Raw genomic sequence first — 24,922 nt, forward strand, 5'->3', positions numbered from 1 at the left:
GCAAAACCATGTGTAATAATCTTCAGATGTCTTCGACAAAGAACAACATCTTCATGAAACAGTTGCTATTACACATTAGGAACAGTGAGTGAGCTGATGGTTCCTAGGGGAAAATAGCTCCTAACCTTCCCTGGGCTCCTGTGGTTCTGGCCCACATCGAAGTACTTTCCCCACTGTTCTCTGATCTTTTCTTATCCCCCTAACAGCCTTGATGGCTGGGTGATGGTAACACTGGGCGACTAACCTGACCTATTTGAACGTCAAAGCACAGAACCTCAAATTAACTGTTTGTCTCATTTTCTTTTCCCCCGTCCCTCCCTAAGTCTCATTTGAAATGAACATATATTCCCGGGAGTTCCTGACTGGCTCTTGATACACTAGCAGCCATGTAATTAGGAATTTAAATGACTCTCTTACTGTTGGCATTCAAACCTTGAAGGGCTTAGACACAAGCCAAACAAGTTATACTATCAGTTGGACCATATCTGGCCCTCACTATGAGGGTAGGAGACTGGACATCAGAGCCTTCAGGATGCTACTCTGGCCCATAGGAAGGAAGGCATAATGACTAAATGGATTACATCACACAAAGTCTCAGTGGGTTTCCAAAGCATTTGTGGATGACACCATTAGAAACATGCTTTGAATCTCAGATAATTTTTAGTGTGTGGACTATGGTAAACTCTTTAGGAAACAAAGGAGTGCTTTTGAATGACATTAAGGAGGAAAATTATGATCTGGAGAAGGACCTCCACGAGGAAGATGTTTGCTTTTCAGGCATGAGGACCCAAGTTCCATGTCCAGAATCTTTATTCAAAGAGTCAGATGGGTGGCCCACACCATAATCCCAGTGCTGAGGAAGAGGAAACAGACAGAAACAGACTGACCTCTATAGCTTCACGGTCAGACATTATAGTCCACTTGGTTATTTTCAGGTCAGTGAATGGCCCTGACTCAAAAAAACAAAAACAAACAAACAAAAAGCCCAAGGAGGCCAGTGCCAGAGAAACAATAACCATGGTTGTCCTTTGACTTCTGCACACATGTATACACATGCACATACACACACTCACTCACTGACTCACTTGAGAGTAAGAGAGAGGGCAGAGAGAAACAAGAGAGAGAAAGGGCATCACTCTTTACTATGTGGGGTGTGAAGGTTAGTTCTGGTGCAGTAACAGGACAGGAGGGTTGGGGGGTATTAGCCCAGGAGAGATGGGTGGGGTAATGTTAGCTCAGGAGAGGCTAGGGGATGTTAGCCCAGAAAAAGTCACAGGAGAGTTGATTTTTGGCAACTATGTAATTTTTTTTTCCTGCTGTAAAGTGAGCTCACTCCATCAGTAAAGGAGGAGAATGGAGTAATAAAATATCCTGAGCAGAAAAGGTTTTAAACAGATGAAAAATGGGTCAGGGCCTAATTGAGAAGTCTCATGAACAACAGGAACCCAGTGAATAACTGAGTGTCTTCACCCCACTGGAGACCTGGCTTATGAGCTGTTGGCTTTGTAATTAAAATATTGTTCATAATATTAATGGGGACTGTTTCAATACAGGTGAAAAGCAAGTTCTAATTAAATAAGGAGTAATGGAGTGGAGGAAGACAAGGTAGAGAGGGGCTCAGGAACCATAGCCCCAATTCCTTCATCCATGCCCCATTCTACTTCTGGGAATCTTTCCTGAAATCTTTCAGGACTTACCTCTCATTCAATTTCCTTTACAAGTTCTGAGCCTACAGTCAGACACACCTGTGGAGTCAACCATCCATGGATGGGAAACATCTGAAAATAGTTCCTTGTCATAAATGATGGGCAGTACATAGAATCTACACTTACTTACTAGTGCTGTGGTGATGGTAAGGCACATAAAGTATATGGTTCCACTCAGGTTATGTGAAAACGCTATGACACTTCCACAACTTTTCCTTAGAGTCACCTAGGTCCTGTGTAGGTTAGGCACACATTCTGCCCTTAGCTACATTTCCAGGCCTATCCCCAAACTTCAGTAGCTGCAAGTGGCTCAGGAGCAAATCCCCACAGATACTTAAGAATGATTGGGCTTACCTCGGAGGTGGCAAAGGAAATGGAAAACCCACTTCAGAGTTTATACCACATATGATGTGATTGCCAGCATATAACTGCTTAGTACCATCTCAGCAGGAGAGCCTGTTGACTGTGGTAGAAAAAAAAAAAAAGATAAGCAGGTCCCTAGCTAAGCCCTGAACATACACTCTGTTCATAGTACATCAGCGTGCTATTTGTTTTTCTTGTCAGTAGAAACCTGGTGAATAACAACACACTTCACAGAAGCAATTTGAGGGTGAAAGGGTTGTTTTAACTCATGGTTCTGGACATACAGTCTGTCATGATGGAGAAGGAAGGCTTGATGGTAGAACTACCTCTTGTTGATGATGGTGGGATGCTGCTTGCTCACATACGGGGAAGCAGGAAACAGAGACAGCGCTTTTCTTTCCATCCTTTGCACTCTGTCAGGTACCCCAGTCCACGGCATAGAGCTGCTCACATTTATGGGTAGGTCTTTTCACCTCCATTTTCCTCTGTGGAGGGGCCTACCTGACACAGTTGCAGGCATATTCAATGTGTGCTTCCTTAGCTGTCATTGCACTCACTGTACTGAGGACCACAACTTCAGGGAGGGGAGATTTCATTGGTTTTGATTTCAGACCAAAATTAGCACAATGTCTGACACAATGTATATTCACTATGTATTAATTAAAGAACTCCAGAGAGTCAGACAGTATGAGAAGGCCAAAAGACTAACAACCAACAAGGACACAGCACTGTCAACCATATTTCCTTACAGACCATGCCAGCATCTGCTCTGATTAGTCAATTTCTACGTGGTAGACATCATTTAATAGTTTTAATTTTTCCCTTGGAGCAACAGTTAAAGCATGAAGTATCTCCCACAGCTGCTTAAGTTGAACATGTGCTCTGGCATGTTCTAAGAGGTCATAGAAACGTCAGGAGCTCAAGTCTAGCTGGAAGATGCTGGTCCCAGGGAGTGCCGCTTCAATGGTAAACAGCCTGCAGGTCTCCTCTGCAGAGCATGGACTCTGCTTCCCTTCTCCTTCCCCATGATGGACCAGCACCTCAGAAACCACCAAACTCCTCCAGGAGTTAATCACATTAGTTACATCCATAATTCTTACATCTGCAAAGCAGGGCATAAACTGAGCATAACCTTAGTTCTAATGGGGAAACTAAGATAATAACTCAAAGATAATAAGACTTACAGAGCTTCTTAGTTCTCTAGAATTTTCTGAGTGCTTTTTGTCATCTATAGTGTGGGAGTCACAGATTAAAATGTTGCCTAACTTAATTTATGCTGGGCCATAAAATATATAAATTATGGTATTTCTTAATATGATGTATTTTACTACATGCAAAGTTGAGTATATTGGGGGGAACAGATATAAAAAAAAGAGAGAGAAAACTTAGTTTGCCTTCAGAGTAGAGATTTCAAGGGCATTGGAATAATAATCACTCAGTTATTCCCATCACTGAAAAAGACCATCAATATGTTTTAGGCTGCCATATTTCAAAAGCACAAAACGTTCCATGCATTTTAAGTTTTGTGAAGTAATTGTTTTAATCACAGTGTGGAATTCTACATATGCGTTTGTTTCTCTTCTTATCTTTTAACTCTAGAAGGAGAAATCTGGCTGTGGCTACTGGCTTATGGACCATAATTTTCATTCATGGTTACCCTCTGCCATGAATGAAGGCAATGGTTATTACCCCCTTTTCCTCCTTTAAAGGTGATTTGATAATCACTGGGAATTGAATAAAGTATGACTTAGTACTTGGCAGCAGCAAGGCTTGTCTTTCCTGTAATTCATATTCATTCATTCATCAAATTGTTGAGTGGCCATGTGGAATAACTAGATCCCAATAGAGGAAATGTGGAAGAAAATGCAGTGTGTATAAGTTCCAGACTGCAGGGTCTGAAGTGCTGAGTGGGTTAGTGCATGTACAGTACATAGCAGATGAAGAAAGCAAGATGGAGTGGTTACTGGGTGGTGTTTCATCACCATCATGGGGTGGGGGCTTTCCAAGGAGCTTCACACACACACACACACACACACACACACACACACCAAAGGCAGCTAATGGCAGTAATGACCATCAGTTAGAAGATCGCTCTGTAGTAGTAGTATAGGTGACAGTGAGGCGTGGATGATCTGAACTGGTCATAAAGATGCTTAGGCCAGCAAGGTGGCACATGTCTTTAATCTCAGACAGCATGAGGAGAAAGCAGGAAGATTCAGAGTTCAAGACCAGTCCGAGCTATGAGGTGAGAACCTGCCTCAAAATAGCAAAGGATGGGGTGGGATGAATGTTACCAAAATACATTGTATGAATCAAAAGTATTCTACTAAAAAAAAAAAAAACATCAAATAAAAGGTATTTCAGTGACTAGAAAGATTTCATAGGAACAATAAAGAGAAAGAACGGAACTGTGTGGGGCAATGCCTAGTCTTGTGATTTGAGCAGCCAAAGGGAGAATGTACCCAAACAGTGATCAAAATCCAAGAGCAAGAACAGATTTGTGTGGGATGAGAAGATATGTTCACTGAGATTAAAATGAAAACACCGTGATGTGGCTATGTTACATGAGCGTGTTTCTAGAAAAGCAACTCTGCGGAACTCTGGCTGGGCTAGGCAGAGCATGTTTATTGATTCAACACAAGTTAGTGAGGAATAATAATTCAGGGCACAAGAGCAGGGGTGGTGAAGAACCACAAACACATCTGGCCTCTGCCCTGAAGGAGCTCACAGAGTATGTGAAGTGGAAAATCACCCACACAATTCCTGTTGATTACAGAAGATGAGAGATCAGGTAAGGAAAGCTCATATTGTACCTGCTGGCTCCAGTTCTCAGGGGTGAAAGCATTTGCATATGCTGGTGGTTTGGGAACCTATGGTGGAACTATGGGGCATTGGAGGGAGCCTGTCATTCATCTCAATGGCAGGATTAGAATCATACAGACTTTTTGTACCCTCATTAGAATGGCTGACTTTATCCTCCTAATGACAGGGGTTTAATAAAACATCAGCACTTCTGAAAGTTCTGAATGGCATGGTCATGAACGAACACCCCTGTGGCTGATACATTGGAGAATGCTGGATAAGGAAGAAACATTTGCATGGTTGTGATTCCTTGATAGAAGTAGAAACTCCAAACAGGGCAATAATGCTGAAAGAGAATTAAATTTGGAAATGCTCAAGGAAATCAGGATTAAAACATGGCTGGACCGAGTGCTCAGGTATGCTCAAGAGACCAGGGAGGCACAGAAGCTAGGCATGAGGACAGGTGATGCTATTTGAACTATACAAGCTAAAGGAGCTAATAATGAAATGTCCAAAGGCATATGGTGTAGTATGGGGGAAAGGGGCTATAAGACTCACACACCCAAGGCCAGGAATTCTGGGGGGGAAAAGTATGTTTTTCATGACTGGAAAAAACAGGGGTACCTCAGAAGGTTTAAGTGGGGGTGGGGGCAAACAGACAGACAACTTAACCTTTCTTGTTCTGACTCCAGTTCTTTAAATGGTGCCAAACACATCTAGGTTGATTCCCCTCTCCACAGCCTGCCAACTCACGCACCAGTCTCCTCTGGATGCCCTGTCACAGACACACAGAAAGAGATCTCAACTGCCATACACATTAACAGATAAAATGTATTTGGCTTGGTGTGGTGGCATATGCCTTTCAACCTAGCACTGGAGAGGCAGAGGCAAGTGGATCTCTGTGTGTCCAAGGCCAGCCAGGGCTACACAGTGAGACCCTATCTTAAGACAAAAATCCAATCAACCCCCTTGGGCAACTAATTGGAGTTTCTGTTCTTCTGCCATGGCCAATTGCTAATTGGTGACATTAATAAAGATGGTGACCACAGTTGAAGGTGGAGGAGGGACAGTAGGCAGACATACAAGTGTCTCTAAACCACATTAAAAGTCTCTAAGACACTAGTAAGAGATTCATGAGGCTAAAGAGATATTTATGAAACTAATAAAAAAGAAATTGGCCGTTTCTCTGTGCCAATGTTTTCTGGTGGTTCTAAGGGGTTGATGCCTCTCCAGACCCAGCTGGCAGGAGCACCTAGTGGGGTCATAAGTCGCTGCAGCTCACCACTGCAGGGCCAGAGTGTAGAAGCAAAAGCAGCTTGACTTAACACTGTCAAGAAGACCAGGGAGGTTATTTTTACTAAAATCTTACAGTTGAGTGCACTTCCTGCTGCATACCTGTGTGAACCCATTGTCGTTGTAAATGTTCAGTGTGCTCTGAGCAGTCCTTTGAACTAAACTGCTCTCACGAACACTGCCTTTAACTGACAGGACATCAGGGAGTCACACTTCCATCTCTAGCCAGGGATGTGTAGTGTCAGGTTGTCAGCAATGAAAGACATGCCTATCACCTTCAGGGAAACAAGTAGCAATGTTTATTGCCAATGACAAAATGTAGGCTTTCAATGTACAATAAAAATCTTGGACTAGGGCTGGAAAGATGGCTCAGTGGGCAGGAGCACTTTTGCTCTTCCTGAGGACCTGGGTTTGATTCCCAGCACACACATGAAGGCTCACAGGGGTCAGTAACTCCAGTACTAGGGGAGCTGGTGCCCTCTTCAGTCCCCAGGCATGCACTTGGTGCATAAATATGTAGGCAGGCAAAACATACGCATTATATTTATCTTAGGATGCTAGTGGCCATCTTTGTCTACTTGGCCAATATTTTTAAATTGTTTTTAATAAAAGGCTTCATGCAAAGCAAGGTATGAAATATGAAATAGGGGGCTTCTTTCTGATGTATTTACATGTACATGCCTCCATGCCTTGTTTCTTAATCTTTTCCCTTCTTGTTCCCTTGGCCACTTCCCTCCCTGCTCATACAACCTCCCCCCACTCTCTTTTGAATGAGTTTTGTAGAGATCTCAAGAATTGGGTTTTGTGTCTTGCTAGAATGGGTATTCTAACTGTCTCAGTGAATATTTGCCAAGCCAAATTATAAAAATTCAGTGTTATGCAACCATGTCTGGGAAAAAAAAAGTCCTTTTGCCATTTAAAATAGACCAAGTGGATTTATTATAATATGCCAATAAAATATATTGCTATGGTGCAAGACAGACCAATGAGAATTAACTGAATCAGTCAATTAATTGACATGAACTCAGATCCCATTTTGAAACTTAATGTTTAAGATGCTGCTGTTTGCCAAAATTTGGTTCAATATGAAGCTGAACCATTGATTATTATATGAAAAAACTGTTATAATTCTATGCCTTTTTCTAACTACATGTTGTGCTTGGCTTGGCTGTTCCGTGTATATGAGCCAGAACAGGTCAACACAAGAGTGGATTTCCCAGCAGGCAAACATCCCAGCTGTCTCCTATTATATCTTACATTAAAGAGATTTGTCAAAGGGGAGTGCTGAAGTCTTCTCACAGTCTTTACTATTACTGCTTTGAAAAAAAAAGCTTTTATAAAATTACATTATTTGTATCAGGGTGTAATTGGCGTATGGCCATTTAAACATAATATATTTACAGTCATTGTTTTAATAGGGCAAGTACATTCCCATATGAGCACAGTCTGTAAGCTACACAGACATGATTATTTAAGAACTATTAAAGTATAAATGTATGTTGAGGCAAAAGTAAAAAAACAAAAGTAAAAACTCGATGACCTGATGTAAACAATGAAGAGAGAAAAGCAAGTGACTGGCCTTAAGAACTTGCTCTTTAGAGTTCACTTCAAAATGTCTGCAGGTGTTGCTTTGACCTGTCTCCCTGATGGAGGACTCATGTCGTAAGTCCTGCCCCAGTGGCTTCCAGCCAAGAGTATAACAAACCTAGGGGCTTCTCACACTGGCAGACATCCAATCCTCCAGTTTCTTCCTTGAGGATTCAGCATGCACTGTTTTGTTTCACTCTTCTTTATCTCTAGCAAGATTGCACTACAAAAGTATTTACCCCAATTCTAAGATGTGCATTATCTCCGTTCTAAATTTCCTCTATTTCAAAGTTATCCTTGGCAGTCAGTGCCTAAACACATGAAATTCCAAACCTCTGTGAAACCTAAGAGGAAGTTAGTGTGTCGGGGAGTGTAATCCAGAAGAGGTAGACTAGGCAGGCCTGCTCAAGGCCGCCTTTGATACAGACAGGAGCTGAGGTCGAACATTTGAATGTGACTGTGTCCAGAGAAAACGAGAACATCACACCGAAGGGACCATGCATGAAGTGGGGCCAAAAGAAGATTACAGGAGAAATCTGCTCCCCAACAAGGCTCCGAACTCCCCTTCTGTTTCCTGATTCATGCCTCTGTTACTATACTTTCCCTGCTATGATGGACTCTAACTGCGAGACAAAATAAGCCATTTGTTCCTTAAATTGCTTTGGTCAGGTATATCATTACAACCAGGAAAGTAGCTAATATAAAGGCATCGTTTGTGACATCAAGACAAACTGAAAGAGGCCTAAAGATTGGCACAGGTCTTTAGAGACATCACTGATCGAAGTTTTTATCAGAAGTATAGCAGGGAAAGCTAGATGGCAAACTAAGGAGAACTTGAAAGCTGCAAACACTGAACTTGCCTTTCCCAAGTTTTTAAGTTAAGGGGGAAAGCCTGAAATCTTGTCCTCACAGGTCCAGCTGCACTTGTGAGTGTTTGATGATTTTGGTGTAGAATTTATTCTGTTACTGAGAGATAGCAGATGATCTGTGCAAGAAGAGCTGTGCAGTCCTTGAATTCCTTTACTAGGACTGCCACCAGAGAAAGCAGCAGACTGTGATATGACCTCAGAAATGCATCTTCTTATGGTTCTGGAAAGAGACTTGGGCACCAGCAGGCTTGGAATGTGGCCAGGCCTCAGCTTTTGGTTTGCCAACAATGGCCATGTTGGCCTGTGCCCTCACTTAGTCGTCCTCTGTCAAGCATCCCTGCCTCTTCTTTTGAGTCTTTAGCCCTACTGGATCAGAGCTTATAAACACATTTAACTTGAGTCACCACCTACAGCCTTATCTCCAAATACAGTTGGACATCAGGGCTCCAGATGAATGCATTTGGGAGTGAGGGAAAAAAATGCCATGTATAAGGACACCCAGTATTAAATGTAGTGTCAAAGGTGTGCCCTTCAGATTTCTAACCACAGAAAGAGCACAAGAGAAAATCCTCAGAGGAAGTTGGAGCTCAAGTCAGAGGAATGATGAACAATATGAGAAGACACCAGTTTTCCTGAGGGTCAGAGAGCTTTTTATGTTTGTGTGTGAATATGACTGAGTGTATGTGTATGCAGATGCCCTTGGAGGCCACAAGATGGTGTTGGATCCCCTGGAGCTATGGGACACTCTTTTCAAATGCTTTACATCATCATAGGTGTGGCAGGTTGTTATAGGGCAATTACAAACTGATTCAAACTGGGCATGGTGGCACACACCTGTAATCCCAAAAGCTAAGCTGGAGGAAGTTGATGAGTTAGAAGCCGACCTGGGCTACATAGTGAGAGCTTGTTTCAGAAAAAAAAAGAAAAGAAAGAAAGAAAGAAAGCGAGCCAGAGGAAGGGAGGGAGGGAGATGAGATAAGGAGAAGGGGGAGGGGGAAGAGGAATAATAGAGTTATAAACATCTTATCTAAAATTGGCAAGCTTAGAATGATTTAAAACAAAACCTATCTGGGAAAGGGCTGGGAACATCCTTTGTGGTTTTGGTCCAGACCCTCCAGAATGGAATCTTCACTCTGACCTTCTTCCTCTTCCATGAAAGGCGATTTGTGTCAGAGGCTAAGTGGTTCTGGTGGCCCTGACATCCTGCTGGGGTCTATGCCATTGTATAAAGCCTCTGTCCCTTTTAGGCGCAGGTGGATAACAAGTTCTCAAGCACTTACTGGGCTTCCTGTAGACGTCCCCAAATTTACTCCACTCTATGAGACACAAAGCTGTGCCCATCTTTCTGAGACAGACTCCTCTACTATCTAGGGGTGAGTGCTTGGGTTGGACAGGAGGCTACCTTCAGTCTCTGATGTTAAAGTCCTCTGAGGTCTTGCTCTTTCTGGTTTTCCCAAAGGGTACATCAACCACATGTTCAGTCTTTTTCTGAGGCCTAGTTCTGAAGCTGGGGAATTCCCAAGCTATGATGTCTGTGTTTGTCTCTCATAGCTCTCTCTCTCTCTCTCTCTCTCTCTCTCTCTCTCTCTCTCTCTCTCTCTCTCTCTCTCTCTCTCTCTCTCTACTAAAGCAAAGGACAAGGCTTCACCTTTGACACAGCAAGCTCCTCTGTTCTGCATTGAAGCTTACTGTGTCAAGGCTCATATTCTAAACAGCCACTGGGATTAATGTCCCTGAGCTGCCCCCTCCCTGAAGCAAGAATGTTCCTTCTTCCAGTCCTGATAACATGTTCCTCCTCAGGCCTAAGGCCTTCAGAGAACTTCTCTGGCAATGTTTTTTGTTTCTTTGTTTTTAATCTGTGTTTCTAGTAACCACTCTAAGGTTCTAACCCTTGTCTATTATTCTTAAAATTCTAGTGATTTTGGTTCACCCCGAGACAGCCAAAACCTCAGACATATCTGAGAATTTTCTGCGATGACCTTGTGGTACAGAGATCTATCAGTTTTCTTTGGCTAGCAAACAAGTTACCATAGACTCAGACTCCCAACATCTGCTTATCACCCCGTCCCCCACCCCAGTATCTTCACAGCAGAAAGGAAGGCAGACTCAGACGACTCTAGCCGGTGAGCCTAGGTTTAAGGTATCACAAAGTCCCAACCATGGCGCTAGCTATGGACCTCCAACTTCTGCTCCAGCCTCCTGCCTTCTGACTAGGAGACTTTGGTATCCTACAGCCTTTGCCTTCAGGTCCCATTTTCTGCTGGTAGCTAGCCGGGCTTCATTTCACATCTAGCTCCCTAAGTCATTGTCCCATCCCTTTCTGTGTCTATTGCTGTTTCCAAGCTCCTTCTGCAAATTAAGTTACTGTGTACCCAGAAGAGTACAGAATCAGAGAGGCTTTGTGAACTTGGGCTTCTATGACTGAAACCCCCTTGATGGGCACTCATTTGGTAACTCCTGTGATGGCTAATCTTGGACGATCATCCTCTTAACACACCTGGGAAGAGGGGACTTCAACTGCCTCCATCAGACTGGCCTGTGGCCGTAACTGCAGGGCATTTCTTGATTGCTCATTGATAAAAGAGGACCCAACCTACCATGCACAATACCATTCCAAGGCCGGGGGACCTGGGCTACATATAAGAGAGCTAAGTGAGGGCTGGAGAGGTGTTCAGAGAGGAAGAACATTGATTGCTCTTCTAGAGGATCTGGGTTCAATCCATAGCACGAACAGTTCCAAGGGATCTGATGCCCTCTTCTGGCTTTCTACCTGGGCTCTGCACAAACATGGTGAACAGACATACATGCAGGTAAACAGTCATACACATTAAAAAGAAAAAAAAATGAAGATTTATTTGAGAGAAACTAAATAGAACCAGAAATCAAATTAGTAAAAAGTGTTCCTCCATGGTTTCTGCCTCCAGGTTTTAGATTTCCCTGACTTCCCTTTGGAATGGTCTGTATGAAGTTATAAGTCATAAGCCGAATAAACCCTCCCCTCTCTAAACTGCTTTCGTTCAGTGTTTACCACAGCATCAGAAAGCAAATTAGTACAGTTCCCTGCAGTGAACTTTTGGTTTCTGCTTTGTCCTCAGGGCACAGTTTGACTGCAGTTTTCTCTCGCAGCTCAGGCTTGCCTTATCAAGTGGTAGCACCTTGCTCTTCTGGACATTCAGGAACTGTGTGAGAGTTTCTAGTCTGTGCTGTGTGGACACATGCAAAGCACAGCTTGTATCTTATCAATCACAGAAAGTGCCAGTCGTTTGTGCAAGTGACTTTTCTAAGATCTTCCGGAAACAAATAATGAAGGCATATACGGATATAAAGAATAAAATACTCTTCATTCATTTCACTTGAAACTCAGCCAAATTAAACTACCATGTGTTATAATACATGCTCACAGTACCAAGATCATATCAAATAACAAACTTCTCCGAACAAGATACAGTCAGTGCCAACAATTATGTCATATAGTAAATTACCTTTGGGAAACATTCATCTTAAGATAGGTTTCAGCACACACTGTTTAATTTTTAACAATATAAATTAAGAATCTGACTTTCGTGTTTTGGGGAATACCCCCTGTTCAATCAAAGCCTGTTGCAGGCTGTCTCTGTCATCTGCATCATCATCAGAGTGGACTTCTATCTGCATCAGCATCACAGCTCTCCTCCATGAGCTCTCGGTGTTGTGTAGCACAGGGACTGTAGGACCCACAGGAGCCTCTGAGACCTTAGGGAATTGTCTGCTTTAAGTTTTATCTTCTAATTGTGTAAGTGTGTGTGTGTGTGTGTGTGTGTGTGTGTAGGTATGTGCGTGTGACTGCAGGTGTCCCCAGAGGTGAGAGGTAAGATCCACTTGGAACTGGAGGTTATGGGCCAACCAATGTGGGTGTTAGAAACCAAACTCTGTTTCTCTACAAGCACTCTTAGCTCTTAACCTCAGAGCCATCTATCTCTGCAGCTCTTGAGGAGCATGTCTAATTAGATTTGTGACTTCCATAGTTTACCTTTGTGCTTTCTAGCACATGACATTAGTCTTCGCACTGAAGGTAAGCTACCAACCCGAAGTTATCAATGTGGCTCAGCAGATAAGAGTGGTTTGGAGAAAAAAGAAGTAAGGTGTGCTGTTGGGAGTGCAGACAGCCCGAGGACAAGTGATTAAACAGTGTCTTTCATTTCCCTGGGAACCTTCAAGTTAACAAATTTTATGCAAGCTAATGAAGTGATTAATTTAGCCAATGTTTCCTTGCCATCTCACTGGAGGATGTGTAGCAGACATAATAAAGTTACAAAAGCTCACCTTGACAGATGACATTTAACATCAGTTCCAAATTGGTGTAATTCTATGTGATCATTGCTTTGATTGCATATGAACATATGGCACAGACCATATATAAGGACTCATGAAGGTCACTTGTTACTAAGTTGGCTTCCAAGGTTCTCAGCTATTTACAGTGTGATTCACAGAACACCTGCTTCAAGTTCAATGACATTGTCAGAGGACCCTAACTTGCTGTTTATAAGTTCCTTTCTGTCTCTAGGAGTTAGACAAGGGTATAATTTGAAATTCATGCTACTAAGTCTATTGCCAGTGTAACACTGGAGTCTATTGACAATTTATGTTGTATCTCAAAGCCTAGAGAATAAAGGGAAAACATTGCAATCAGCAACTTAACCATAGCTTGGGCTGGCATTCTGCAAAACACAACTTATCTGGTGTTTCCCCTATCCTTTGAGAGAAAACACCTGTGCCTCATATGTTTTATAAGAAAAGACTATTGAAGGAATTTTTTCTAGAACAGAGAAGGTGATAAGTGCCTTCCATATGAAAAGCTCAAACAGGCACTCCTCCAAAAGGCACTAAAGAGGACAGGCACAACAAGATGTGCCCCATAGTCTCTCCCTGTCTTGGTCCTTTGAGGCAGGATCCTACGAAGCAGTCTAGACTGGCCTTGGACACTCAGTAATTCTCCTGTCTAGAGTTTTGGAGTGCTGGAATTCTAGGCGTGAGCTACCATATTCTTATATGGTAAAAATCTTTTCTATGCTCTCCATTTCTGTTAAGTTCAGTCAGTATAAGCAGCATGTCTCCTGTTTGTGTAAACAATGCCTGTATACTAATAGCACTTCATTACTGTGGCACCTTCATTACTTTCTGCTTCTGCCCTATTGAGTGGTGTGTGGCATAATCTGTGTAGAATTCTTTAAATTTGTGGGGAAATGGAAAAGGCCACCAAAGGCAACTTCTTCCCTAGCCCTTCCAGATGAAAAGCAAGCACTTTTCTTTCTAGGATGGTGATCTATCTCAAAACTCAAAATATAGCTTTATGGGAGTGACCAGTGTATTCTCTCTCTCTCTCTCTCTCTCTCTCTCTCTCTCTCTCTCTCTCTCTCTCTCTCTCTCTCTCTCTGCAGAGAAACAGGCAGAGTGGCTAGATACTTGTAGACTTGGTTCTGTGTGGTGGTTAGTCACTGCCTCCCACACTTAAGACCCCTGCAATATGTGCCTTCCTGAAATTCAGTGGGAATCAAATGTAAGCTCTCTGGAATATGTGCAGTGAAGACCATGTCATCTAGCAAGGAAGCACACAGCAAACAGAATTCTTGAAAGTCATGGCATAATTTGAAGATACTCAAGGCCTTAAAGTTTGGCTTTGTGAGCAAACCCAAGGTTGGCAGGAGTCCTCTACATTTCAAAGCGTCTTAAAATCCCTAGTCTCAGTTTTTGATGTTTGTAGCCTCTGCCTACTAAGTTGTACATAGAAATGGATATTTTTCTTTGTCAAAGGAGAGAACACACATCCTTTAATACCCCATTTTGAAATTTTATTTGTGCTTTTTAATACCTTTGTGGGGTGATTATTTTGGTTGGAGGTGCTGTTTCTAACTGGATGAAACTATTTTATACATAAATGATTAAAGTAAAAAAATATAACTTCGCAGTGTATAAATCTTAAAACATAAACATAAATTTTAGAAGTGTGATGCGTTTTCAACCATATTTGTTGAAAGATGTAGCCCTGAATATGAATCAAAAACGATCTAAGAAACTATATATACAGGATAAATTAAAACAAAGAAGCCTACATGCAAATTAAAATCTCTTCACGTACCGTCTTGCCCTATGCTGTAGGAGACACAGGCAAAGTAATGACTAAAGCTGTATACCCAAACTATAGCTTTATAAAAATCTGCTTTCAGGCAGCTCTGGAATATGTACTCATTTCTGCAGGTTTGCTGGCGACCTGGACAAGGTGCGTGGCACTACCGACAGGTGCAGGAGTTCAGCGTGCTCGAGATAACGCCCCGCCCCTCACTTTGGGCGGGCCTAACTAAGCCATCTCAGCTAGGCACTGGAGGCCAACGACAAGGCTTTCCACTGGAGAGCCCCAGGACCCACAGCACAAAGGCGGCCACCGAGCCGAGCTTGGGGACCAGGACGCCGCCCCACCCCAAGTCACCCGCCGCAGCACCGCCCGCTCTAACTCGAGTCGGTGCAGAGGACGGTGGGCGGGGTGGGGCGGGGCCGTGGCTCGTGGGTCTGTGGGGAATGGCTGAGCATATGGGGCGGGGCTATGAGGTGGGCGGGCCCTGTGGGGAAAGAAAGGTTGGGCAGGGCCTGCGATTGACGGGCCAATGGAGTGGGGCTTGAGTGGGAGGGGCGGGGCCTATGCGGGACGTGACCTATCGAGAGGGGTGTGGTCCGTGGAGGGCGTGGTCTGCGTGCAGCGGGGCGGGGCTGGGCGTGTCTTGCGGGGCGGGCCCTGCGCGGCGGGCGGGGCGGTGGCGCTGGCTGAGACAGTCTTTGCGCCGGCGGCGGTGGCGGCTGTGGGGGCTGGGCGGAGCGCCGCGGTGCGGGGCGGCCGGGCTGGCGGCGGCCGGGAGCCGCAGGCGGGAGCGAGGCGGAGAGCACCGGGAGCTGAGGCGGCGGAACGGCTGTTGGAGACCCCGGAGCGTGGAGCTGAAATGACTGAGGTAACGGCGGGCAGCGGGCCCAAAGAAGCGGCCTCTGCAAGCGGAGCGCTCGGGCCGGGCGGGTCAGACCCTCTCTGGATTCCCGGGGCTGGCGGCGGCGCCCGCGGCGGGACCTGGGCCGCGCCCTGCCCGCGCCGCACCGGGCTGCACCTCGTTCCGAGCCTTTGTCTGTCAGCCGAGCCGGGGCCGGAGCTGCGGTCGCGAGCTCGAAAGGAAGCTGGCGTCCTCCTGGGCCCGAGGGCTGACTGCCTGCCCCGAGCTCAGCAGACATTCTGCGGGAGCAGGTCCGGTGCAGCCTCAGTCCCGAGCTTCCCCTAGGGTCTGCAAACTATCAACAAAGAAGCCCCGTCGGACGGGGCAAGCCGGAGCTGCCTCAGTGGCGCTCTTGCAACAGCTACGCTGTGAGGGCTTTCGGGCTGAAATCCAGGGTGTTCTGTAGGTGGCATAAAGTACCATTTTGTTTCCGTTTCGACAGTGCGGCTTTCAAAATCTGGGTTAATTCTATTAAAGTCTGTCTCGGAAGCATACTCATAGGGGAAGGAAAAAAGTATAAAAAGGAAAATGGGTTTATTAAAGGGGTAATCATGTAACTTTTTGAAAGTGCTTTATGGGGTGAGTTGTAACAAATAGGTTTTAACGCGGTGTTTTGCACTAAAGATATTTTTGTTTGCTTCGTTTTAGTTTTGGGAATTGTTGACTGCCTGGACATGGGAACGGCAAGGAACCTACAAACAGGTCTATTAAGAATCTGTCATCTCGAAAATTTTATTCTATGAATGTTTTCCATTAAGAAGGTGTCAACAGAGGTTTGTGATTTCTGCCACATAAGAGGCTAATTTGAAACAGTTCCCTGGCAGTGGTCAGATGTCTGAAACTGGCAAGAACTAGACTCTAGGCTCGGAATGCTCATCCTTCATCGAGAGAGACACAGCGCTACCTACATACTGTCTAAATGCAATCTCTCTGGTGCCACTTAACATAATGGATGGCTTGTCTGCATCTCATTTTCAGATAGAGCACTGAGGCTTGCAGTGCTGTGGGGGCGTTTCCTACAGATCCAAGCACTGGCCATTCGCTTCTGTTTCCAGATGTGTTTTCTCATTTGTGTACTTGAAACATCTACCATCACATGAACTCCAGATTGAGCCACAGAGTTCTGTGAACAGGAAAGGTCCAGGAATGGTGTTGCCCAGCTTCGGGACAAGCCAGTTTTACATCTGCTTAACAATTAAATAAATAAATCCTTCGCTAATTAAGGCTATGGAACCAAATAAAGACATGCACATTCCTTTGCCAAATGAACTCTAGGGATGTTGAATTTCACTGTAACTGGTCATTCCCAGTTAACTAACATATAAGTTATGCACAAATGGACGTGATGCCCGTGGCACTATATCCGGGTTCTAGCTCATACTGAAGATCAAAAAAAACAAAAAACAAAACCTATTATGACTAATCCTTGGGAAGAGAAAGTCTGCAAAATGGCCCAAACGAGTCTACTGCAAGGGAAGCAGTTTTACTGTCGGGAATGGGTTTTCCACAAGCTTCAGCACTGCCTCCAGGAGAAGTCGAGCTGCTGTACTAGTGTAGCCAATGCACAGTCCCTGGTCGGGAATGCTGGGAATAATGCTAGTGCCATCTCTGGGAAGGGGGCCTCCTGGGGTGTGCTGCTGGTGGGAGGGCCTGGCAGTGGGAAAACAGCCCTGTGCACCGAGCTTTTGTGGCCCAGCTCACCAGCCAGCCTACAGAGAGGTCTGCATCGCCAGGCTTTGGCTTTCCACTTCTGCAAAGCCCAGGACTCAGACACTTTGTGTGTTGGAGGATTTATCAGAGGTCTGGTAGCCCAGATCTGCCAAAGTGGACTCCTTCAAGGTTATGAGGACAAGCTAAGAGATCCAGCCGTCCAAAGTCTCCTAGAGCCTGGAGAGTGTGAAAGAAACCCAGCGGAAGCATTTAAAAGGTAACCACTAGAAGGTAGCCATGCCTGCTCATCTCTGTATCCAAGTCATAGATACCTTGGCTACACTGCTCAGTTGTTGGATGTAAATCACTGTTCCTCACTATACCTCCTTAGTTTTAATAGAAAATTGAGGCTTTGCATTATTGCCTAGTGTGTGGCTTAGATGTGAAGCTTAATTTTAGGAAAAGAGAGCTCCTTTTGTCTATGGTATTGTTTATCGTTTCTGTAAATTCGAAAGGTACATTCTCTAAAACAGACACCTCAGGAAATTTGCTCATGTTGTGGGGTGTGTTCTGCTAACTGGCAGAAAAGTTGAGTGATCTATGGTGGTATTCAACAGCTAACATCTGAAGCATCTTAGTGCTTTGAATGATGAAGACATTGTTGAACTCGTTTAAGAATCTAAGATAGAAGGGTTGGTGCAAGGGAGCACGTTGCTTTTAAATGGTTTCAGATGCAAAACTGCATTCCAGGAAACACCATTCCTTGGAGAGAAGTTGTTTGTCAGTCTCTGCTCATGTATGCAGCAGCAGTCATCCTAGCTCATGTACCTGTTTCTCAGGTGCTCTCTGTGTACCTATTCCTCCTCCACACTATCTAGTTCCTCCACAACCTAGTCTGTATAAAGCATTGCACTATATCATACCTAAGAGGTTTGTGTGTCTGGAGGAGGGATTTGCAAAGGATGACAAAAGCAGTGTTTGTTTTCTGTCCCAAAATCTAAAACTTTTGCAGGTGACATTGAAAGTATTTCATAGTGATAGCAAACACTGTGGGAATTAAGTGTGTTACAGATATTAAACCATGTAATTTTTTTTTAGGAATTCTGTGACACAGGAACCTTTTTTTCAGTTTTCTTGGTGAGGAAACTGAAGGATTAGATAGCAGACGGAAATTACTTAAGGTTGAACCAGTTGGGACGTTGCATACTTGACATTTGAAATCTATCTATATAATTGTAACTAGAGGAGTCATTTGATGAACTTCAGAATAATAGAAGTTGTGAGTTGTGAAGGTGGAGAGCTGGGAGGTGCTGGCATGTGTTTAGTACCGTGTTCAGATGGCCCACAGAATGACTGACAGTAGGAGTGGTGTTTAAATGGGAGATGTTCCATAGACTCATGTGTTTGAAGCTTGGGCCACAGTTAGGTGCAGCCCTAGAGGTGGGGACCAACTGAAGGAAGTGGGTCCCTAGGGGCAGGCCTTGAAGTTCTTAGCCCCACCCCATATCCTGTCTGCTCTCTGCTTCCTGACTGTGACCATCTGCCTCAGGCTTCTGCCACCATGACATTCCCAGTCCAGTGGACTGTGTGCCCTCAAACTGTGTACCCAAAGCCCTCTTGTGAGGCATTTAGTCATAGTAATGGAAATTAGTCATATAGGTAGAGTCGCCTGAGGGTTGAAGGTGAATAGTTTAAATATGGCAGTCATCTTGGGGTAGGGCTTGAAAGACATGACATTCTTCTACACTTGTTAATGTATAAATACAGTCCAGTAAACACTGGACAAATCTTCTGTTTTGTTAGCCATCAATTTCAGGGCTACTGCCTGTAAGCCAGTGAGGAAATCAGTACAAGCATGTGGCACAGACTCAGGCGGGTGGCAGGTTTGGTGGAGGGCACCCTGTTTGGAAGCCCTGCATGCCTTACAGATGGTACATAAACACCCCCTCTTCTCCCTTACTGCCTGTTCTGAAGGAACTTAATAATTAAGGAGCCAGGTTTTAAATTATTCTGTAAGCTATCTGGGTGACATCTTAATTACTTCTAGAGTATCTCATCTAATATCTAAGAGTTCAAACTCTTGTTTGGTAATTGGTTTTCTTTCTCCCCCCCCCCCCCCGATATATTCTCATCCCAAGCAATTCGTTCTTCATAGTGTCATTAATTTTCCTTAAAAATTTCAGGAAATTTTCTCCTTTTCAGGCTTTAGTCTCTGTTTTTCTGCCTGATTTGAAGTTATTAACTAATGGAAGGGAAGGAAGCCAAGTTAGGGCCAAGGGTGAAAACTACACCCACTCTGTTCTTCTGATTGACAGAAGTGCCAGTCCCTTGGTGGTCTCTCCTGTACTTTCATGTGTCTGCTTGCTTGACTTTCCATTCAGTTGTTTAACAAGAAGTCCCTCCTGAACTGAGGCTCCATCTTGGCTTTCTCACCCTTTAGAACCTTAAGAACCCCCATAAGCTTATTGTTTATACCCATCCCACTCTGGTATTTTATTACAGCAGTGCAAAGTGGACTCAGGCAACCCACTTTAAGTGAGTTCTTCAGAAAAATTTATTAGGAACGTGTTTCATTTGAACATGAATAGACACCATTCAATAGGTCACCCAGGAGAGGGCTATTGTTTCCAAGTTGCTAGTTTATTTAGGGAGACAGTAGTAGACAGTTAAGGGGGTGTGTCCTACTTAGAGTTACTAGTGAGAGTTTCTGGGATGAAACACTATGATCAATGGCAACCTGGGGAGGAGAGGGTTTATTTGATTATGCTTTCACATCACTGTTCATCATCAAAGGAAGTCAAGCAGGGCAGGAACCTGGAGCTAATGCAGAGGCCATGGAGGGTGATGCTTACAGACTTGCTCCTCCTGGCTTGCTCAGCCTGCTTTCTTATAGAACCCTGGACCACCAGCCCAGGGGTGGCACCACTCACATTGAACTGTGCCCTTGCACATCAATCACTAATTAAGAAAATGTTCTACAGGCTTGCTTACAACCATCTTATGGAGGCATCTTCTTCTTCTCCTCCTCTTCCTCCTTCTCCTTCTCCTCCTTCTCCTCCTTCTTCTCCTTCTTTTTTAATTTTTTTCTTATTTTACATATCGATCCCAGTTCCCCTTCCCTCCAACCCTCCCATGCCTCCCCTCCCCCATCCTCCCCTATTTCCCATTCACTCCCCAGGGATGGTGAGGCCTTCCAGGAGGGATCATCAAAATCTGTCAAGTCATTTGGGATAGGCCCTCATGTCTCTAGGCTAAGGGGGTATCCCTCCACTGTCAGAGGGCCTCTAGATTGCCTAGGCCTTCTAACTGAGACCCACGTTAAAGGGGTCTGGGTTGGCCCTATGTTGTTTCCTAGGTATCAGTCTAGGGTCCATGAGCTCCCCCTTGTTCAGGTCAGCAGTTTCTATGGGTTTCTGTAGCCTGGTCTTGACCCCTCAATTCATCACTTCTCCCTCTCTGCAACTTGGTTCCAGGAGTTTGACTCAGTGTTTATTGAGGGTGTGGGTGTCTGCTTCTGCTTCCATTAGCTACTGGATGAGGGCTCTAGGATGGCATATAAGGTAGTCATCAATCTCATTATCAGGAAAGGGCATTTAAGGTAGCCTCTCAATTACTGCTCAGATTGTTAGTTGGGGTTATCCTTATAGGTCTCTGGACATTTCCCTACTGCCAGATTTCTGTTCAAACCTTTAATGGCTTCCTCTATTATGGTATCTCTTTTCTTGTTCTCCTCTATTCTGGAGGTATTTTCTTAATTGAAGTTCCTTCCTCTCAAATGACTATAGCTTGTGTCAAGTGGGCATAAAACAAGCCAGCACAGTGTGAGATTAGATAATTGATGCTGGATTAAATAAAATATAAATGTAAGCCTAGAAAAATAAATTCATCCTTTTTCCTTTCTATAATAATTTCAAACCAGCTTTGGTAGCATTACTTTTTTTAACATGTAAATCCTGATAATATTAGTGGTATTGTGAATACCATGGGAAACATCAGGGCAGCAGTCTATATTTGGTGAAGAAAAATCTTAGCTGGGGAACTGGCTGAGGGGAAATTCGATCACATCTTTTTCATCCACTTAACTTCCCCCCCTCAGTTTTATTTTTCAACTTCTTCCTTATGTTTCACTCTTAGACCATGGTAGACTGTGTAGTACCACTAGTTATATTCTTACATGACATGATGTTTGGCTGAGTTTATTGGAGTAACTTTTAATCTAGTTATACACAGCAGCCCTTTTCCCCTCAGAGGTGGCATGCTGCTTCTCAGAGGTAGTTGTCCAAAGTTCCCCGTTGAGCAGACAGTGAGAGTTGTGCTACTTCTGAGTCAAGGTGAGCTGAAGATAGAGCAGTGTGGGGGGCAACTGCAACCCTGCTGTCAGAGAGACTAGATTCTAAGTAATACCCATCCTGTTCCTATGAAGTGAGGTTAAGGATGGAAATGCATTAGAGTGTTCATGTGACACGTGAGCACTGTGCCATGCACACCATTATTTCACTTACTGAAGGACATAAAAATACACAATTGCTTGTTTCTTTTCAATTCCATTCAGTTTTCAATTAATTCTATACTTACAGGGTTTTAAAAACACATTTCTGTTACTCAAAGGAACTAAGTTTATAATGCTCTTTGTTTTATTTGTGCTGAGAACAGATGACTGATTTCTTTCTTTCTGTTCCCTCACATCCCCAGGTTTTCATTACAAAGCTGTGTGTTTTGTCTTCAACATGGCTTCTTCTCTAGTTAGAAAAAGAGTGGCAGGGCTTCCTGTCAGCCCTGTGACCACTAGCAAACCCCAGTTATTTCTGAGCAAATGATAACTGTGTCTGTGGTGAGGTGTTTGTGTCTGTAGTGAGGTGTTGGGGGCAGTGGCTTCAGATCTCTTGTGTGATTTAGAAGCAGGTCAGAAGATGCCGTTTAACTAGGCTACAAACTAGAACTTCCAGGTCCCTTTGATTGAGGTGGACACAGTGCCCAGAAACCCTCATCTCTATCCCTGCCTTTATTTCTGGATAACAGGTTTCCCTTTCCCTCTGGTATTAAGTTTAAGTGGAATAGAATTGTGATGAAATATTAAAGATGGGTGAATGGCTGTAGGGTACTGAGAGTTTAGCAGATAGTGTGTTATTGACAAGGGCAGTGGATTCAAAAAAGATGTCAAGCTGAGCGATCAATCCCCACCCCCCACTTAGCAGAACAGGAATCTGGGAAGGTCTGAATCTATGTGTTGATCGAGTCTGCCATCTCCTTGTTCTTACCTAGGGTCTCTTCCTCACAGGCATCCTTGGTTCCCACCACTCTTCACCATCTTCATGATGTCATTCATGCCCGAGGAGCTTTTCCTGCCTACTGTAGTGCTTAGTTAGCACATTGCATGATGTCAACAGCCGCTAAGTAATTATTATCATTTAATGAATGCATAATGTTCCTTGCCTATCTAAAATATTCCCTAACATAACTAAAAGGGCTTTAAATGAGTTAAAAAAAAAAAAAAAGAAAGAAAAGAAAAGAAAAAGAAAGAAAGAAAGAAAAGAAAATACTGTATTGTTAAGGCTAGTTTTAAATGTAGAACAGACTAATGTAGTGATTCTTAATTTATTAACATTCTATGTGAATTGGCATCAGGTAATTTAGTGGCTAGATACCCATTCTCCTCCTCTTTTGAGAACTCAGGGCACAAGGCCCACCTTTTTGTTCCCTTGTGTGTGCTCATGGCAGAATATTCTGTTTCTACTATGTAGGATAACTGTCATTTTCCATTCTTAAAATTCAAGAAAGTATTTTTGAAAATTAAGAATGTGTACATGTATTTGTGCATTGAAATAAGTCATCAAGTCTTTGGAGCTAGAGTAATAGATGCTCATGAACCACTAGATATGATGCTGAGAGTCAAACTTGGTTTCTCTGCAGAAACAGTAGTGTTCTAACTGCTGTGCCGTCCCTCCACCCTCTTCATTTTTCATCCTTAAGTATTTTTAAATTGAAGATCCCTATAAAAATGTTTAAACTCAGCAAAAACTATATTGCAGGTGTTTTTCAGGCCAAGACCATTTTCATTCAAAACACGTATTTATTTTTAAATGCATTTTATATATATATATATATATATATATATATATATATATATATATGGGTTTGTGAGTGCAGGTGTCCACAGAGACCAGAAGAGGGAGTTGGATCCTGTTGGGCTGGACTGACAGATGGTTGTAAACTGTCATGTAGGTGCTGGGAACTGAACTCAGGTCCTCTGGAAGATCAGTGAGTATCCTAACCCTTGAGCTATCTCTCCAGTCCCACTCTATGATTTTCCTCCAGGATGGGTTTCCATTCTTCGAGCCTCCTACTTTCTGTCCCTCTGCTCTGTTCTCTTGCTTCAAAAGGGTCTCTGAGAGCTGAACACCTGAAGTGGGGCTCTGTGTAGCTGCTAGCTGCTCTGCATCTTTGGCCTTCCAGCACTCTTGTAACACTGACACAACATACTGCTTCTGCATCCATATTTTTAATCCACTTTAGATAGCTTTTATTTTCCTTTCAGACCAGAGAGAAGAAAATCACATGCTCTACAAGATGGGATATTTTTACCCACTTCCGGAATTTAACATTTACATCCAGACTGTTGTTCATTCCTAGGGAAGGATCTCTCACAGTGATATGGAGACTGAGCCAGCTGCTGCCTGCATGTGAGCTGACATGCTCTGATTGATTCTGTCTGTACTGTTTTACATGCAGGCAGTTTCATTTGTTTGCATATGTCAGAAACACCCTGAGTGTTCGCTACAAGGTTGCACTCAGGTTGTCTTGAATTTGTGCCTCTAACTTGGCACTTGAACTTGGCACATCCTCCTCCTCTGTGTCAGTCAGTTCTTACTGAAATGTGACTTCTGTCAGGCATTCTCACAGGGAGGTTTGGGTGTATGATTGGTGCCCTCTGAGCTCGTAGCTCAGCCTGCCTTTTGCAGAGCTAATGTCATTGAGCAGTTTTCTTTACTTTTCTAGTGGAGTTCTACTTTGACTGTTCTTTGGTGGCTCTTCATCTGGTTTCTCTCGGATTTGCCCTACAAAGTACATTGTTCTATCTTATCTAGTGCCATGGTCAACAGTGCAAATCTACTTATCCTGATCTATACCTACCATTTCTCTTGGCCATCCCTCACTAACCTTTGTTCAAAATTACTTCTCTTCCAAGGTGTCTTTCCTTTTTCTTCTTTTTTTTTAACACTGTGTATATGTGTATTTGTGTGCACACTCATGCGTGTGCATACACATGCACATGTGTCACATACTTGTCACACATTTTTTTAACTAAATAAAAAAAAAATGGAAAAGATGTTGCAAATACAATCCAGAGATATCCTGACTTGATGCTTACACGCCAAGGAATGAAGTAGAAAAGCATGGAAAGACTTTGTTTTCCAAGTTGATGCAAGGTGATTGATTCATAATGCAAGTCCCAAATCTAAGCTGAAGTGTTTCAGGCCTTGGGTCTCACTGTGTGCTGTGTGGAGTATCCATGTGCCATGTTCAAAGCCAAGACTACAGCGAAGTCCTGTGACACAACAGAGGCCAGCTGCCAGACACAACCTGGATTCATTCCACATTTTATGTTGACCTAATTTTGGGTCTTGGTGTATTTGGAAATCTT

General features: G+C 43.6%; 1 protein-coding gene across 1 annotated transcript in view; it reads left to right on the forward strand.

Moving 5' to 3' along the window:
- Positions 1 to 15,417: 15,417 nt before the first annotated feature.
- The window catches only part of Ankrd50 (ankyrin repeat domain containing 50), a 33,297-nt gene continuing 23,792 nt past the window's right edge, over positions 15,418 to 24,922 (forward strand). Inside the window, exons 1-3 of the mRNA XM_051185779.1 lie at positions 15,418 to 15,597; positions 16,279 to 16,403; positions 16,609 to 17,557. Coding sequence (XP_051041736.1) covers positions 17,046 to 17,557 — 512 coding nt within the window. The 5' untranslated portion in view covers positions 15,418 to 15,597; positions 16,279 to 16,403; positions 16,609 to 17,045. The remainder of the gene's footprint in view (positions 15,598 to 16,278; positions 16,404 to 16,608; positions 17,558 to 24,922) is intronic.

The sequence above is a fragment of the Phodopus roborovskii genome, unplaced genomic scaffold, assembly GCF_943737965.1.
Source record: "Phodopus roborovskii unplaced genomic scaffold, PHOROB, whole genome shotgun sequence".
Classification (NCBI taxonomy): domain Eukaryota; kingdom Metazoa; phylum Chordata; class Mammalia; order Rodentia; family Cricetidae; genus Phodopus; species Phodopus roborovskii.